Raw genomic sequence first — 17923 nt, forward strand, 5'->3', positions numbered from 1 at the left:
CCATTTTTATCATATCAATCCAATATGTTCTCAGGAGAAGGTATGAAACCAATTAAAATCTGGCGTTTTGCTTATATTCATCTGAGAACTTTGTCTTGGCCAAAAACTTAAATCTTCCATCAACCGTTTCCAAAAAATGTTTGTGGATCCGAGTTGGTGATTATGGTCAGTGGGGTCTTATCATGAACTAATTCATAGATATAATTCTCTGAAAAGTTAGTCTAAGGAAGGATTCATCCTTGTGATGTGAATTTCAACTGAATTCCCTTTTTCGTCTGAACGTTATGTCATTGGGAAATACAGATTGTGGGAATATCCTTCACAAAACAGATGTAAGCGAGTTCTTTATGCAAGAAAAAGAAAATTTTGGCTCATGTTTGGGGCAGTGGCAAGTTCTACGTAAGAGAAAACAATCAATTTTTTTTTCTTCAAAGAAAAAAGCAATCAAAATATCATTGTACATCGGATTCCAAATCTATCACTAATCTAGTCTTTTATGGGAAAGAACAGAACTTGGACGGTTTTCTGAAGACCCATCGGACCCGAACCGGAGGTTGACGATCTTTTGCAGCAACTAGCAACTATGCTCGCAAATACATGAAGTCCACCTAGGCTCCGATGCCAGGTTACAAAACCCACGGCCTTCTATTCCAGGGAACTTCAAGCCACAGGCTGATTCACAGTCTTCAATCCTGCAAGATTTGCCTCGCCAAGGCTGTTAGGTATATGCTCTAGAACCGATATATGTTATTGGATAATTTCTATTTAAGGCAATGATACTTATTCTGTTATTCATAAATCGTTTCCGTTTAATAGAGTAAGTCATAAGATACTTGGCAGATACTTCATTCTCAAAAAGTCGAGAATATGAGTGACGGAGTATTCCGGTACAAGTTTCTTTAAACTATTCGCAGTAGTAGGAATCTTAGCTGGACACTATCATTCCGGATAGACCGTCACCTCTGTTTATGTCTGTGATTTGTATAGAGGTACTAATGAAAGTGGAGTAGTGAGTCACATGCTATTCGATATCTGATATCGAGATAGACATGTGGACATTTATAGGGATAAATGCGTTGAACTGTAATGCGTAAATAATATTCACGCGGTGCTTTACTGTTGCCAATGAATATTATCTAGACTGTAATAGTGCATATAGTCCTTAGACCTGAGATAGTACGATTACCTCATACAAGGATAATTAGGATTTGCTCCTGCTTATATACTTGTGCTAAGCATGGGTATCCGACAAATGATGGTCTTAGTTAGTTGTGTATAAAAGTAGGTATCTAGTCAAGATGGAATTCATTGACTTGAGCAAACAAGAAAATATCATGGGTTCGAGTCCTATTCTTGATCAGGAAATCCTTGGCCAAAGTGAATGAACTTAAATGGAAAAGAGTTTCTAGGTTAAGTTCTATTGATCTATGAATAGAAGCTTAATGCTGCGTTTGGTTTGTAAATAACATTTTAAAATCAGATTTTGATTTTGAAAAAGAATTGTATAAATGGTTATGTATGGAGTCCATCATTTGACTTTGTATGAGTTATTTTGTTTTATTATGGATAGAATTAAGTTAAAGTGTGATTTTAAAATCACACTAACAAACCAAACAAAGCAAAATAAGGTTCCATATGGTCAGCTATAAGGTTTAACATTAACCATGATCTTGACTAGACCGGGATCTGCAATGAAGGATTCGAGTGCATAGTACATATGGTCACAGGTTCATCAAAATGTCTTAATCACACATTTGTCACTATTTGGATGATAATGATATGCTGTTAGGCATCACTTGTGATCTTTGGGAGCCAAGAGTATTTTTGAAATTATGCTTTTGGTTGTCGAAAGGAGTTTTCAATAATGTCAAGAAGTTGACATTATAATCTCATTGTCATTTAGTGATGAACCGAGTTAGTCACACATAATAGAACATGTTTGAGCCAAGAATTAATTGATTCTAATTAAGGCAATCAATTAGTAATCAATTATTGGATTAGACTTGCAATGTAGTTGTAGGGGTACTAGCACATCCTGAAGTCAAATCCAATGTTGAGGTGGATTTGTTTAAGGAATTATTATGTTCAATATAATAGTGTCCTTAAATGGAAAGTTACTATATATATAAAATGTCTATATATTAGTAAGTGCATTACGGTTGTTCTCTTTTGGGACTTATGTGAGTTGAGAGATAATTTACAGGTGACTTTAGAAACCACCTAAGTCTTTGGAACTTATTTGCGAATTGTAATTAATTATAATTGCCAAATAACCCTAAGGGCTAATTGGCAAATTTGTATATATATATATATATATTAGATCTGTGTGATATACATAATACATATATGAATGGTCGAATCGGAAGCAATTCACGGCCAACAAAGAAAATTAGAGGGGAGGTGCACGGGTGAAAATGGACAACCCGTGTACATCTCTGCTCACGGCCGAATTAAAGAAATTGTTTCTTCCTTGGTCATCTGCCGTATGTGGAGCTCACCACCCGTTCTACTTGCCTAGTCCGATCGTGTGGGTGACCCGTGGAGACTAGTTCGAGTCAAGGAGGAACAATCCCTTGGCAAAGACGCGTTCATGTGGACAAGCTAGAGACTGAACACTTGGTGGCGGCTTCAAGCAATTATTCAAGAAAGTGATTACTTGGCGGTCTTACGGGGATTTTGTGAACGAGGTAACTTTCGATAAATCCTAATAAGATTGTCAAGTTAGCATTATTTAACATAGCAAAGCGATACAACACATTCGGAATAAGATGCCGGATGTCAATCCTACACGTATGAATGAATGAAATTTTAATTCATCGTTTATTCCACTTCCACTAGATTTTCGGTATCATTTTCTAACAAAGGGTTGTTGGACACATATTAGGCTTTTTTTGAGGGGAGGAGGAGACGGAACTCCACACTCATGGAAGCACTTGCAGACTTCTTGGTCTGAAACAACGACGCATGTCCCCTGACCACCCCGATTGGCCAAGCTGCGTGTGCTTCCGCATAACTGGTCGCATGGCCCCGTGTTTTCTACGCATATTCCTCCATTTGCCATCCGCAAGAAAGTCCCTGTTTTCGTATATGATACTTGCGAGAAGGTTGTTGATAAACTTTAAAATATTTTAATCCGACAGAGTACGCAGAACTATTGATTTAACACTAAGATGATGGTGATGATGATGCCAGAGATGCAAGGCATTGTCGAGAAAAAAACTGTCACGACTTGGGAGTTGAAATGTTTGACATGTCTGACAACAGAATCACAAGACGGGAATGTGATGTTTGGGAAAGGAAATGGACCTGAGATGAATGTGAGAAGTTGAAGCATTGGTGGGATGGGAAGAGATTGGCCATTCTCATCAGATACTACTTCGTTCTCACTGATCAGAGAAGAAGAATCGAATCAAATGGTATAGGCTCGGCTGATTTTTGCTGAGGATGATTGATGATGAAGAAGAGAAACCATTTGATGCTATAAATGCATAGGAAGAGGAGATGGTTGCATTCAAGTAACTTTGCTAGTGTCATATTTGCTGGAGAATATGACTGGAAAGACAAAAGATTATTGAATTTGTTTTAGTATATAACTGGAAAGACAAAGATCTCTGAACTTCCAAAATAAAGTTTCCCAATCAAAAGACGGTGTAGCGCATTGGCGCACGCCCTCGCCTATTGACCTAGAGGTCGCAGATTCGAAACCTAATAGGACTACCCGTACCCCTTAATTAGTTATTTAGAATTGATCTTTCATTGTACCAGGCATTTGATCTCCTTTGTAACCGAAAAATTAAGTTTCCCAAATATCTAAAACCCGCTCAAGTGTTCCAATTCAATAGAAATCAATTACAGCAATATAATCCAAATTTAGAAAGTACTAAAAATGGACAACAGCATGACTCAAGAAATTACAATAACCGGCTGATCGCCGAAAAAAAAAATAACCATATCCGGTTTAGCTATCTATAAGCTGAGTATGCTTATCAAAAAAATTAAGTGCAAAGAGAAAATTTGGGAACATAAAATACTTGAAAGATTCGCCTGATAGATATAGACTTAATATAAAAAGCTGATTCAATCACTACGATATAAATTGCAGTATTTATTTGTAAAATAATATATTATTACAAGATGAAGTAACACAGATCATCCTCCTGTTTTCGGTGAAGAATCGTGATTTGGGCAGTATGCGATCGAGAATATCTCAGCCGAACCTCATCACTGTCGATAGCAAGCTCTTCTTCTTTCATATATGGCAGTGATCAGATCCAACGTTTTAACGAAAGGTTTTCTTCAGCCGGATTTGTTCGTTTTGTTCGACCAGTAATTACGTACAGCCTTGGTTGGCTTATCGTATGCACTAAGAGAGATAGGAAGTATATTTGGAAAAAGAAGAGCTCTAGTCCAGTGATTTCATCTCTTTCTCCCTCTCTATGGGCTTCTCTGTATATGTAACAACTGGCAGACTCCGAGGAGGTTGAAGCAGACATTCTTTAGGCATGTTTAAGTTTTGATTGATCCTGTGCCCGTGTCTCTTTTATTTTAACCTATTAATGTTTCCATGCCTGCTCGGTCGAAGCTGCAAGTTGTCACAGGTATTATTCAACGGGATTGAGTGCACGCCATGACAAGCGTAGTGACTTGCCATCTGTTTACTCAATCGAGGTAAGGCCAGACTGTTCTGATAGAATTACTTCGAAAGTTTGAAGGAGAATGGATGTTGGCAGGCCCAAATTCATATCTGTGACGAGTGGTAAGGAAATGAAAGTGTACCGATGTGAATATGAGAAGCAGAGGAATTGTTAGGGAGAGTTCGGCCATTTTAGGGGAACATGAGTTCTGCTTTTTCTGGTCATAACTTACTTACCTTATAAATCTGCCCTGTTACAATATACAGAACTTCGAGGTTGGTGTAACAAATATACTAGATTGCCACGGTGTTTCTTCCATCAACCGTCTCCCAAAAAGGATTCGTGAAACTGAGCCGATGATTATGATGAATCGGGTCTCATCAGCCTATGGACAATTCTCTGAGACATTTTGTGTGGAAGGAATCGTCCTGTTTTTGAATTTCAGCGGAATTTCCTTTTCATCTCCGAATGATCTATCTAGCCGGATGTAAAATATAATGTATGTCAAGAAAATATCGGCTTGCATTTGTTGAAATGGAAAGTTGTACATGCAAGAAAACAATCGAAAAAATTAATTTTGTTGTACATCGCATTCTAACCCTTTTCTTGGTCTCCCGTCGTCCCAGAGAAAAACATGAACTTGGGAGGTTTTCTAACTACCCATCAGATCCAAGGCTCAAAGCCGACGTCCGACGACCTTTTGTAGCGACTAGCAACTATGCTTGCAAATGCAAGAAGTCCACCTAGGTTCTGATGTCACGTCACAGAAACCACGGCCTTCCCTTCCAGGGATCTTCGAGCCACAAGCTGAGTCACAGTCTTCATTCCTGCAAGTTTCGCCCCAAATGCCAAGACTCGTCTGGCACACATCAAGCTTCTTTTGAGGGGGAGGAGGAGACGGAACTCCACACTCGCGAAAGCACTTGCAGATTTTTTGGTTGGAAACAACGACAACGACACACATCCCCTGTCCACCTCGACGTGCCAAATTGGAGGTGCTGCCGCATAACCGATCGCACGGCCCCATGTTTGCTGCGCATATTTTCAATCACCTTTGAAATATTAAGCTTGCTGTCGAATAAGACAGCTCAGAAGACCCGACTATGACATTTTGAAAAGAAATACGGTATCCTACCTGAGGCAAACACGAGAAGTAAGAGCATTGGTAGGGAGAGGTTGGCCATTATGATCAATTCGTGCTGCTATACTCTCGATGCCCAGAGGAGATATATCGACTTTATGTAAACTCGTTTTCGCTCTATTGATTCTACTGAGGGGATGATAGATGATGAAGAAAAGAACTCATCTGAAGCTTTAAATACATAGGAAGGGAGATGGTTGCAATTCAAATAACTTTGATAGTCATATTTGCTGTAAATGACTGTAAAGACAAGTTGTTAATTAACTAGGGAACTAAAAGAACTAACCAAAAATGTCCCTAACTTACAGAAGACAAAATATATAAACTACCCAAAACTGCTTTTTAAGTGCATCATCAAACATCACTGGCAACAATAAAACCCAATTTACCTACCCAAAAGAAAAAATTAATAAAACCCATTTTTAGAAAGATATAAATAAGAGAAAACTATCAAATTGATACACCATGTTATTCACAACCCTCAATTTGGTATATGAATAAATTTTGCCATCAAGTTCATACACAACGTTCAATTTCGTCTATCAATATGCCCAAAACGATGTAGATTTTAATCGTTATTCTTTACAACATATACCAACACGACTTCGTCTTAGACAAAATCAAATGTTATGTATGAAATTGATGATAAAATTTTTTATTGTACCATATTGAGAGTTACGAACAACACATTGTATCAATTTGATAGTTTTCTCAATAAATAATGGTACGTTTGATTGGGTGTAATAGGTATTACATTACGGATCTATTACGTACGTAATTCTCATTACGATTTTTTTTCGTTTCGTAATCGTAATTACTATTACGGATGAGACTTATGATATGTAATAAGGGATGAATAGTCATTCTCCACCGTCCCCTATGTAATAGGAATTGCTGACATGTAATGGACCAGCAAATTACTAATATACCCTCACTCATTCATCGAATTTTCGAAATGAGCCACTACCTGGGCTGCCCTCCCTGCGCCCTTCAGCTGCTCCGCCACGGTCACCGCCGCTGGACTTCAAACTTCGTCGGAACTTGGGCACCGTGCCAGCTGCTCTCGAGCGGCCAAGATCAAATCCGGCACCGATGAGCCCAAGATCTGACCTCAACAGGCCATGGAGCTCACGGAGAGTTCGCACCCTCCGAGCAGCTCGAGCCCGAGCCGCGGCCAGAGCTCGGAGCTCCATGGCTGGGTTCGCGCTGGGATGGCGAACCCAGCCATGGCTCTCGCGAGCCCTGGGTTCGTCGAGGCAAATCTCTGGGCTGGAGAGAGAGCTCGAGCCCTGGCCGGGGCTCGGGGCCCTGGTTCGCCGGAGAAGGAAGTCCTGTTCGTCTTCTTCCCTTTTTTTTAAATTTTTAAAAAAATTATTTAATATTTAATTTAATAAATGAATTTTTAATATTTGTTTTATTCCATCAATTTTTAATATTTGTCGGACATTCCTTCCTTATATAAGAGGAGTACTATTATACTTTTGTAACCTCTATATTCATTTTCTCAAAGCAACTTCAGGAATTATAATTTCTACTATTACATCCAACCAGACAGAGAAGCTTATACGTAAATTACAATTCTATTACATACTAATTCATATCACATACTTATTTTAATCATGATTAATTCCATTACATTGAACCAAACATAGCACAAAATTCATCTTCAATCAGAAACATCGCTAAATAGCGATTTGTTATTCCTGGATGATGAAATTCTTGCTATTTAACAAGAGATTTGTTATTCTTGTATAGAATAAGGTGCTTCCTAAATAGCGAAAAAGTCACACTTCGAGGAACTTAATAGTTTGAATACATCAACATCTCCACTAAACAACAGATTTCTTGTTACACGATACTCAGAAAGTGTTATATTCGAAATAATAACAAGTCATCGGATGATAAGACACTTCTAAGAATTCATCGAACCCCGGAAGCACTATGTTATTCCATCTAAGGTGCCAAAACATTTTAGACACATGATTTCTGTACAAGTCAAAAGAGTACAAGGATCCGTCTAATACGAGACAATATTTTCATAAAGGAGCTATTTTTAAGATAACATGGGTCTAAGCTACAAGATCAAGTTACAAAAATATTCCACTCGTTATCCATAGAAAAACATTGTCTTTCGTGGCTCAGCAAGATCAGGAAAAGTTCTGTTGCACCTCGGTCTCGATGGGAAGCCCTTCTTTCTTCTTCATATGTAGTAACGATCAGGTCCTCTGTTAAATAATTCTGCAGTTCCATGGCTATCAAGAGGAGAATCAATTCGGGAGTGCTGAAGAATTGCATCATAAACAATCAAGGGCCGGTAACACCGGGGAAGAGCTCTGATATTTTGTTGAACACGTCCATGACCTGGAGAAGCAAAAACATAGCACAAATTGATACGACAGATCCAACAGAAATGAGGAACAAATACGGAAATTTCCCATGTCAGTACAGTAGTCTTTTAATGCTATTCATGTAATAAAGATTAGCTCATTTCAGTAGTTTCTCCTTCGGACTCTCAAGGATAATGGTTTTCCATCAAATTAAATTTATATAGAGAGAGCACATTAAGAGGAAAAGAAAATTACCTCCTTGTCATTTTGATATTTGGCAATACTCATTGGGTTTTGAGAACACTGCCAGAAAGATTGACAATGTTAATGGACATATAGTGCTAACTAAATTTCAAGTACTGAGAACAGTACTTACGTCCATAATGGCTTGTTGGACTCTGGGATTCTGGAATGCCATGGCAACATCGGGATTTGCCATTATTTTCGAGATGACTTCTTCTGGTGTCAGACCAATTTGATCTGTAAATGAGAGAATTATCATGTAAATCAGTTAACCATATGCCTGATGGATAAAGTCGCGAAAATAAAATGGACAACGAGAGCAGTTTTAGGTTAAGTTAAAGCATTACCAAACTGCTGCTTCACCTCAGGACTGCTAAGATCAAAATTTTTCAGAGAATCCATCATCCTGCCGTCCCATTCAGTGCTACCTCCCATGTTATTCCTACAGTATTACCAAGAGGGTCAATGTTAATTGTTCATCTTCGTTCAATTGATTCTTTAATTCCCATCAATCAAATATCAGCGTTTCTAAGATAAGTCAAATATCAGCGTTTCTAAGATAAGTCAAATATCAGCGTTTCTAAGATAAGTCTATTACAGCATTATCAATGGACTTACAGCATTTCTTCCAGTTGTTGGCGGTACTGGGGATTCTGTAGCATCCCTGAAAAAAAAAAAGCAGTGAACGATTAAGCATTGTAAATAATGAAATATTCAGAAATTGTAATATATTATCCTGAAAGCAATGAAATTGTCAGAATTTTATGTAGATTCATGTGACTTTAATGGGCTTACCGAGAGGAAATATCCAGCAGATTGATTAGACATTATTTAGCATTGATGTTTTCAATGAGCAAATTAAGATTTAATGCAATGCATATGTGCTACAACTGCTAACAGGCCAACTCTTTTTTGAGCAGATTATTCTCAGATAGAAATAGACTTACATTTGAAGGTTTCAGGATTCCTCATCTCCTCAGGCAAATGCCTGCATGAAGATTAGCACAATTAAACAATGCCAGCATACAAGTGTCTTTAGCTCATTCATTAAAAAGAAAAAGTAATGATTTCATATGACATAATAACTCGATTTATAAAGACAGAGTTAAAAGACAATTGCAATTGATTATTCACAATTTGCAAATAATGAAATCAATGTCTAAACGTTCTATGTAACAGCTACTAGTGTGGTCAGCCATAAACTTATGGCGTGAAATATGTTAAACTATTCAGTTCTACGATTTATTGGTTTGGCCATATATCTTCCAATCATTTAGCACACCTCAATATCTTACTTTTTATGATTGTTCAGAACTTTAAACCATCAGTACTATTCCAGTAATTGTTCATATGGCCTACATCATTGTAAGTGAGGATTTGGTAAGCATTCTATGCAGGTTCAGCCCTCAATTCTATTTATACCAGCATCACATTAGATAATCATCAATTATGAATGTCAGAGGGGTAGGAATTTACGGGTAGACCATCTTCTGTACTGTTGGATCTTCCATCATCTTTTCCAAAGCATCTACAGACAAACCAGGACCTGCTTTTCCTGGCAACAAGATAACAAAACCTACTTAGAAATCTCAAATAGAACATTAAATTGAATGAATTTGTAACCAGTAAAGCAAACTAAGAGAGACATTTATAAGGACTTGCCAGTCAGAGATAATTGCCAATCCGCATACCACCTTGCATCTCAGTAAAAAAAATATTTTTCATCACCTAATTTCTAATAACATATTGTAAAATTTTTACGAAGTAATGAAATGAAAGCCTCATCCACCTAGGTTTTAATTGCTTTTATGCACTCACTTCACTTTGTGGAGTACAATTAAGATAGCTGGTATCGATTTTCAGTCTCTGTGGATCCAGGCCACTTTAAGACGGCTAAGACAACTGAACCTGATACTACTATCATAGTTAAGTTGATTCTCAAAGCTTCTGCCTAATAATCTAACGTACCAGTCCATAGGGCTGCCCCCGAAGCACCCGTTTCAGACTTAGACGCAGCTCCATTTTGAGAAACCTACATTAATGACACCCCAAAAGGTGAGCTTTTAATGCTAGATCAAATAAAATAACAATTTTCCCCGTGTTTCTCTCCCACCCTGCAACACATTCCCACCCCCCTTTGTAACTTACTTCAGTGGCAGATTGAGCATCTTTCGCGGAAGCAGTTTCTGTCACATCCTCAAAGCTTTCAAAAGCACTCTTTTGCTTGGTTTCTTCAGGAGATATGTCCACGAAAGCTACAAAACAGGAGTTCCACAATAAACAGTTGTTTTTGTAACGGAAAAGGAAATGTCAAGTGTACTGCAAACTTCAAGATAATAACTCTTGATGTGTCAACAAGTGCTTTCGGTGTGGTTATGCAAGTCCATAGTCTTTTTACTACCCTAGTGCACAATCAGAAAGTAATTAGTCCACGTAAATCTACTTATGTAAATCTCAGCATTCAGTGTAACCACAACAGTCTGGGAATACAAGAGACACAGCATCGGCTACTAGAGATTGGCATCAGCAACATACCCAAGAACTACCTCTGACAATGTGAAGTTTTGCATTGTGAATCTTAATAATGAAATACAGCTGGAAAGTCTAAATCTTGAACACACAAATCCTACAGATAATAAGCTTTCTGATAGAGCAAAATCACCATAAAAGCTTTGTCCATTCCCCCCAACAAACAAAGGGAGACGCGAAATAATTGTTATTGCAGATCTAAACAAAGAGGCTATATTCTATTTTATATTCCAAAAGAACTTTCGTTTTATCTGAACTGTGGAGAAAGAGAAACTACTTTTCTAAGGTGCATTAATCGAAATAGACCGACGTCCTGCAACTAGATAGATAAGTATTCAGACCAAGGCAGAATAGAAAATAGGGTTGTTGGAGATTCCAAAGAGAATGACCAAGATTCTCTATTATTTAGGAAGGCCTACATGGGAAGAGAATTCACCTACCATATTTTTTTGGCTCCTCCTTTACTGCTGGTTCATCTTTGACTGGAGATGGTGGTTCCGTTTGTACTCTTGGAGTTTCTACTTTAGACACAGGAACATCCACGGTAACGGGAGGTGGAGAAGTAGCTGCAGGAAAAGAAGGAGGACGCGGTGCAAAAGGAGAAGGTGACACAGAAGAAAAGGGAGGAGCATTGAACTGGCTGTTCTGAGTATTCATCTGGCCCATCATAGCCTTGAAAGCTTGTTGCATTGCGTATTTCTGGATTCAGATCAAGAAGTTGCTTTGGACAAATGAAAGAGAAAAGTAACAAAATAGAAATGCAAAGCTAAGTACCCACCATTTGACCAGTGAATCTAGAAAAAGAAAAAAAAATCAATCAATATTTATAAATCCATTCTCCGAGGATAAAGCACATACCTTCAAGTATGTCGCTACCTGCAAATTTTACAGTACATACTATCAGATTTGGAATGCTATAATTTGCCAAATAAGAGTTCATGAGTGCATCATCTCCTCACCCATGAGAAAAGTGCAGAGAGCCCAACACCGACACCTATCCAAAAGAGTGGTGATCCCCTGCCAAGATAGCAAAACAATGGGATAATTTGCAGCAGTTAAAAATAAAAAAGAATTTTTTGAAGCAATAATAACTTCTCAGATTCTCCCCGGGTAGAAACTTGAATAAACTCAACAGGTTTTGGCCATTTGTAAACAGCACATAATCATACAAGATACAAAAGACTAATCAGTAAATATTACAAACTAAACAGTGAAGGAGCATAAATTAATTACACAGAAGATGGCGGTGGCGACACTGGTTGCGGGGGCACACCAACTGAAGTTGTTTCCTTGCCTCTAGAAGAAGATATGCTTGCGAATCGTTCCTTGACCAACTTATCTGGGGCTATTACAAAATGGGACATACATAAAGCAATATTCTCATCTCAAAGTGCCAATTCAGAACGAGAAGCTAAAAATGATCTTAACAATTTCTGCAAACCCTAGCCCATAAGTTTTACCATTCGAATCAAAGGCAGGGCTAATGTATTTTTGGTATCCGACTCAAGAAATCAAGCTGCACAGTTCATGTGTCATTTTTCTTCCTCTTAATGCCAAAAGAGATGAAACGAGTAATATCCAAATTCTCAAGTCTTTATCTGACTCTTCGATCTCTTGAAGGTAAGAGTCAATAATCAATGGTCCGACACCTGATTCGTGAAATAGCAACAAAACCTACGAAGTCTGAACACTCAAAGAAGAAAACTCCGGGGGACCAATTTGCCGGAGGGTCATTGCATTCAATAGGTTAGTAAATTCCAATAGAAAATTGGCAGGGCAGCTGAGTGAATGACTGATCGAAGTCCGCTGAGCTGCTGGGAGCTTCGGGAAAAACATACAAAATTGAACATGAGAATCACCAAAGTTTTGTGCTTTGACCCGAGTAAGCAGTCCCTGACACAGCCACTGGCATCCAAGGACAAGCCATATATCTAGAAGCAATCGAAATGGGCAGGGATGGCTCCATTCCGGAGAGGAGGAAGTGAAGAGATTCAAGTACCAGTTTGAGTGAGGCGCAGATTGAGCGGCGCCTCGGGGCTCCTCTGACAAGCTAAGGCCTTGGTGAAGAGGTGATGCCGGCTGTTCCTGGGGTGGATAGAACCGCCGCTGCCGCTGCTGGGCCGATAGGAATACCGGCTCTTAGGGGCGGCGTAGAGGTGCGGCGACGCCTGCAAGCTAGCGGCCATGGTGGGTAAAGGGCTCATAGCTTAGCTCAGTAGCCAGCGACGAAGAGAAGGAACAAAATCCCAGTCTCTCTCTAACAAGGAAACGAAAAGAGCATTTTGGGAGGTTTTGGTTTCGAGGAGCACAAAGGTTTTTATGATCCGATGAGGTCAGTCCTCAGTCAACTACTTGTGGGCTTGGGCCCAAAAAAACCATTCTGGGCCTGTCTCTGGGCCTGAGATTAAATTTTTTTTAATGAAACAAGAGAGGTTGATGAAAGCAAAATTAAAAGAGTATATATATCTTCCGAGAAAATATTCGGTGAGTATTACTCAGCCATGTACCTATGTAGAACTCGATTAATAACTGAGACACATGTAAAGATGGAGAAAAAAAATTTGTGAATTATCTGCGCATCTATTGTTAATTAAATTTTACATATGGATCTTTTGCTCGAATGATATGCTATTGAAAATTTTACTGATGTTGCCCGCCACCACTCTTGCATTCGCTTTGTTGCCCATTTTGGTGTCCGTACTGAGGTCCCCGCGGTTTGGCTAGGTCCTAATTGGTTAGTTCTGAATTGTGCTGAGTCGGGTTAGAATTGTGTGGCGACATGTGAGTGCGATCTGGTTATGTTTGCTCATGTTATGTTCTGTCGGTGTGTTTAATAAGGGATGATTATTGAATCACCCATGGTTGTGGTCGGCAGTCCTGACTCCCTAGTCGGCAGCTTCGTGCTTCTCGTGTTGGCCGATAGTCCTGTTGGCAATCCAATGTTTATATTACGGTTACCTTTTAATAAAATGTTACTATTGATAAAAATAAATTTTAAAAAAAAGACTAAATATAAAATCCATAGAAATATTTTTTTAGGGAAAGAAAATAGATGAAAAATGAGAATGCCAGCTGTACATTACACTCAACCTCTACTGGTCCCGTCCCTATCACACAGTGGAATGAGAATAACCTAACCCTGTGACCAAACTACAGACATCGCCGGAGGGACAGAGACCGAGCTTTACTCATTTCACAAACTTCACATCCATTCACTGGCCGATCGATCCCAAGTACGGCAACAGCTCGACGGCACCGGAACTTGCTCCCTTTTCCTTCGAGATCGCGAGGGCGTACTTGATCGCGAGCGACCTCAATCGGAGTGAGAATCGGAGAGGTCGGAGTCGGATTCGGATTCGGAGGAGGAAGTGAGAGGCGGGAAGCAGAGGCAGGCCCAGAGGGAGAGAAGGGAGGGGCGGAGGCTCTGACAAGGGTAGCAGAAGAGGAGGTAGAGGACCTGGTCGCCGCTGAACCTCTGCGGGTTGCAAGCTATGTACTGGCACAGGTTCGCCGACAAGTTCGCAACCGCCGCCACCACCGAGCTGTTCAACACCATCTCTCTTTCTCTCTCTCTCTCTCTCTCTCTCCCCTTCCCCCCTTCTCGCTCTCCCTATCTCTGTCACTGCGAAGAAAGGAATCTCTCTCTCTCTCTCTCTCTCTCAAATGATGACAAAAATACGAGGCGTCGTCTCATATGTGGTTTGACCCCAAAAGAAAATGGAAAAATCGTTGCTTTCAAGCATTAGCCCAAAGCCACGTCGTTTCAAGCGCCAGCCGGCTCGGTTGGATTTAGTGCGATGGTACGCACTCTCATCGAAAAATTTCTGGCTCAATTCTCGACAATATGACTTCTTGTAACGAGCTTTATCCTAATGGAAGAATTCAAAAGACTAGCACTTGCCAGTATTATATATAATTGGTTGGTCATAAAACAAAGCTTTCATAGATTTGCCATCACAATCTCATATCAAATGGGGGGGAAAAAAAAACAGAGAAAAATGGAGAGGGAAAAAAAAAAAAGTGGTGTTCTATGTGTCTTTTTTGGCTTATGGCTGGGATGTTTGTAACCCGGGGAACCTAATCGAACTGCTTCTAGTCATTGGACAGATCTCCGAGCTGCCGAAATAAAACTATAATCCAAACCCTTCACTTATCTTCGAGGAATCCCTTCTCCTCCAAGTAAGTCACTACTTTGCCGGCCATTGCGCCCGGAGGGGGGCAAACCCCATCCTGTTGGCTCAGTTCTATCTGTCAGAACGAGACATTTGCAGGAATTTGTCAATCTAAACGTAGACTTCACGAGACAGATAATGGGAAAAGAGAGGCAGATAATCAGATCAAGAACTGCTTCCTAAGAGAATCGATGATGAGTGTGTGTTTGCTCAAAGTTTACGAGTTACTCACCTCACAGTTCAATGGAGGTTCATACGGATCATCTATCCCAGTAAAACCTGCGATATCCAATGACGAATCATCTCATCAACTGAAGAAATGTTCAATCATGCCATTGCAATTGATGACCACATAGACTTGAGAAAGCAAACCATCTATAGACAATTGTGAGGAAACAAGACGAGAGAAATTAATTATGGGGTATCACATTTTCCTGATTACTTTCCAGTTTTCTTCAAACACGAGAGAAAAGAATGGCCATTAGAGCGTCGAGATATCCAGGCCTTGAAAGTCCCATTCAACACCCTCCCGATTTATTAAGCTCAATAGAGGCCTGACTTTGGTAAATGTAATGGGAGCTCATTTCCAATGCAGCCGTGTAGAAGTCATTTGAAAAGCTAACCTTTAATCTTTCCAGCACGCGCAAGCTTGTAGAGGCCCTTCGCGTCTCTTTCCTCGCATAACTCCAAAGGCATATTCATGTATACCTGCATTTAGTATGATTGAGAGCAATTTGGTCTTCACTTAAATCTAAGCTCGAAGGAAGTGTCAACCTCAGAGAAAGATACTTGCCTCGATAAAGCTCAAATCAGGCAGCAATGCTCGGCAGGCATCTCGGTCTTTTCTGTAAGGAGATATCAAGCTTGCAATGCAGATTAATCCGGCATCTGCAAAAAGCTTTGCTACTTCACCTGTATCATGAAACAAAATACGATTTATGAAAACACAAATCAAATAAACAAATAAATAAAACAGGGAATAGCTTCTCGTTTTTGGTCAAGCAGCTGATATTAAGTACTCAAGTCAAACATTATTATACTTCTGTGACACTGACTTTATCAACTTCTCCCATACCAACCGTAATAACATCCACATTCCAACTGCCACACGACATCATAGAGGGAAACAAATACAAGACTCCTCCCAACATTAACATAGTTGAAATAGCAGCATCAATCAAAGCACAACCATAAATGATTTCAGCTGTAAGAAATGCGTTAACATCAATTAGTCAACCAGAGCTACTAACCAACTCTTCGTATATTCTCAGTCCGATCCTCTACTTTAAAACCAAGATCCTTGTTAAGTCCATGCCGAAGGTTATCTCCGTCAAGAACGTACGATAACTTTCCCCTCGAATGCAGGTCTCTACTCACTGAGCACGCCAATGTGCTTTTCCCTAAAAATCACAAGTTTAGACAAAATCAAAATGCAATGCATGAGTAAAAAATACTAGCACCACATAATAAGTGTATAACCATCGACCCTAATACAATCTCACAAGAATTCAGTTCAGCGCACCTGATCCACTAAGGCCTGTGATCCATACAACACATCCCTTTTGGTTGAGCAGCTTCTGTCTTTCAGGCCTCCCAACAGGGCACTCGTGCCAAAATATGTTGGTATTATTTCCCACAGTAGACATAGCAAACTATCCCGTTCCCTACTCTTTCCATGGAAAAAAAGATTTCGAGTCAATTCATGCAGTCAGCCGGCAGGCAAGATTTCCAGTCAGAAGAGTAACCAGATGCTATATTCGAGCCCAAAGACATTAGAGAATAGACCCTACGTTGATTCCAAGTCTCTTAGGCTCAATGCAAGTACTGTGACATGATCACGACACTGCACAGGATTACTGAAATACCATTGTTTATACCACATGAACCCATCGAAGACTGCCTCCCCCCCCCCCCCCCCCCCCCCCCCCCCCCCCCCCCCCCTATCTTTCGAGAAAACTATCACACAGAATCTCCACATTGGAAATGGGGATAGATCAATATTGACATGACATTGGCGCCAACTGCAACAAAGCTCAGACAGATTGTGGCGGACATTTCGTGGGATGCAGTCCCAACTGCAGAATCAATCGATGGAATCCATGATCAAGATAAGCATAAAAGATCCCAGAGCAGGGTCACAAGGCCTCTCGACAACGGACTTCGACCAGCTTCGACGTAAGAAAACATGAAAAAAATCTTTCGAACGGAACGCAGACTGCATCAAAGAAGAGAATGCATGCACATGCAGCCGAATCAAGAAATCGCTCAGCACCCCACCAAATCAATGAGCCCAGAAACAATACCTGCGCCAAAATCTGAGCTGAAACGAGATCAGACGGGAGGATCCCTCGACACCCTTTTCCTGCTATTGAGAGCTCGGAAGAAAGGACAGGGAGAGGAGAGCCGTAATATACGGGGGCGAGGAGTGGAGGAGCTGTAGGGCATTCAATGAAGGGGACTTTTGGGGGTTTCATTGTCGGGAGGACGAGAATGAATGTGGACGCGCCTCTCGTACAGTTGCAGAGCCCCCCATGACAGTCGCCCATTCAATTTCATTCCAAAAAAAAAAATGAAAAGTAGAAACATAGACTTTTCCATTCGATGGATCCCCCGCCATTGCCGTACGACGGAGAGCTCGAAGCACGACACCGGCGCGGTTGGCCTTACACGTGTCGAACGCCCAGTGGTTCTGCGCGGACTGAGAATGCTTCCCGCGGGTCTCTCCGTTGACTCGAGCCGGTTACGTCCTCTCATTCACCGAAATGGCAATGGCAACGGCAAGCGTGCATATGCCATTTCTCGTCAAAATAAAGAGACTTGCTATCAAAAAGATACACAACACAAGCATTATTTTTTGCTATTAGTTCAGGTTCCCAA

The 17923-nt window shown here is 40.2% G+C and overlaps 2 protein-coding genes across 3 annotated transcripts; both read right to left on the reverse strand.

The window, feature by feature from the left end:
• Positions 1–7600: 7600 nt before the first annotated feature.
• Positions 7601–13173, reverse strand: LOC116205335 (protein TIC 40, chloroplastic). The gene is made up of 14 exons (XM_031537908.1): positions 12874–13173; positions 12108–12219; positions 11834–11891; positions 11733–11750; positions 11315–11573; positions 10494–10600; positions 10314–10377; positions 9822–9900; positions 9293–9333; positions 8964–9009; positions 8693–8787; positions 8479–8582; positions 8358–8405; positions 7601–8136 (listed from the first exon to the last, which is right to left on the reverse strand). Exons 1-14 carry the CDS (start codon positions 13076–13078, stop codon positions 8080–8082), a joined length of 1293 nt encoding a protein of 430 aa, XP_031393768.1. The 5' UTR covers positions 13079–13173; the 3' UTR covers positions 7601–8079.
• Positions 13174–13873: 700 nt separating this feature from the next.
• Positions 13874–17792, reverse strand: LOC116204956 (adenylyl-sulfate kinase 3-like). Of its 2 annotated transcripts, none has more exons than XM_031537343.1 (7): positions 17350–17792; positions 16569–16715; positions 16297–16446; positions 15840–15958; positions 15670–15754; positions 15279–15325; positions 13874–15122 (listed from the first exon to the last, which is right to left on the reverse strand). In XM_031537343.1, the coding sequence occupies exons 2-7, from the start codon at positions 16690–16692 to the stop codon at positions 15021–15023; spliced, it is 627 nt and encodes a 208-aa protein (XP_031393203.1). In that variant the 5' UTR covers positions 16693–16715; positions 17350–17792; the 3' UTR covers positions 13874–15020. The 2 variants fall into 2 exon arrangements, with proteins under 2 accessions (XP_031393203.1, XP_031393202.1); XM_031537342.1 differs by having other exon boundaries at positions 16569–16710; positions 17350–17790.
• Positions 17793–17923: the final 131 nt, after the last annotated feature.

Source organism: Punica granatum, chromosome 4 (assembly GCF_007655135.1).
Source record: "Punica granatum isolate Tunisia-2019 chromosome 4, ASM765513v2, whole genome shotgun sequence".
Classification (NCBI taxonomy): Eukaryota; Viridiplantae; Streptophyta; class Magnoliopsida; order Myrtales; family Lythraceae; genus Punica; species Punica granatum.